Source organism: Eurypyga helias, unplaced genomic scaffold (genome assembly GCF_000690775.1).
Source record: "Eurypyga helias isolate BGI_N326 unplaced genomic scaffold, ASM69077v1 scaffold19633, whole genome shotgun sequence".
In the NCBI taxonomy this organism is placed as follows: domain Eukaryota; kingdom Metazoa; phylum Chordata; class Aves; order Eurypygiformes; family Eurypygidae; genus Eurypyga; species Eurypyga helias.
This window is the reverse complement of record NW_010242084.1, coordinates 17,142-17,371: the sequence shown is the minus strand read 5'-3', so window position 1 is coordinate 17,371 and position 230 is coordinate 17,142. Positions and strand designations below refer to the sequence as shown.

Sequence of the window (230 nt, the reverse complement as noted above, 5' to 3'; positions counted from 1 at the left end):
TGGAGCTGGTCTTCTCCTACCTGGAGCTGCGGGAGCTGAGGAGCTGCGCGCTGGTCTGTAAGCTGTGGCACCGCGTCCTGCACGGCGACGAGAACAGCGAGGTGTGGCGCAGCTTGGCGGCCCGCTGCCTGGCCGAGGAGGCCCTGCGCACCGACATCCTCTGCAACGTGCCCACCTACAAGGGCAAGGTGAGCCCGGCACCCCAGCCCCTCGGGGACACCCACCCCCGC

At 70.0% G+C, this 230-nt stretch overlaps 1 protein-coding gene across 1 annotated transcript in view; it reads left to right on the top strand.

The window, feature by feature from the left end:
* Positions 1 to 5: 5 nt before the first annotated feature.
* The window catches only part of FBXO45 (F-box protein 45), a gene marked incomplete at its 5' end in the record, with an annotated part of 3,344 nt that continues 3,119 nt past the window's right edge, over positions 6 to 230 (top strand). The window contains one exon of the mRNA XM_010148974.1: positions 6 to 188. Coding sequence (XP_010147276.1) covers positions 6 to 188 — 183 coding nt within the window. The remainder of the gene's footprint in view (positions 189 to 230) is intronic.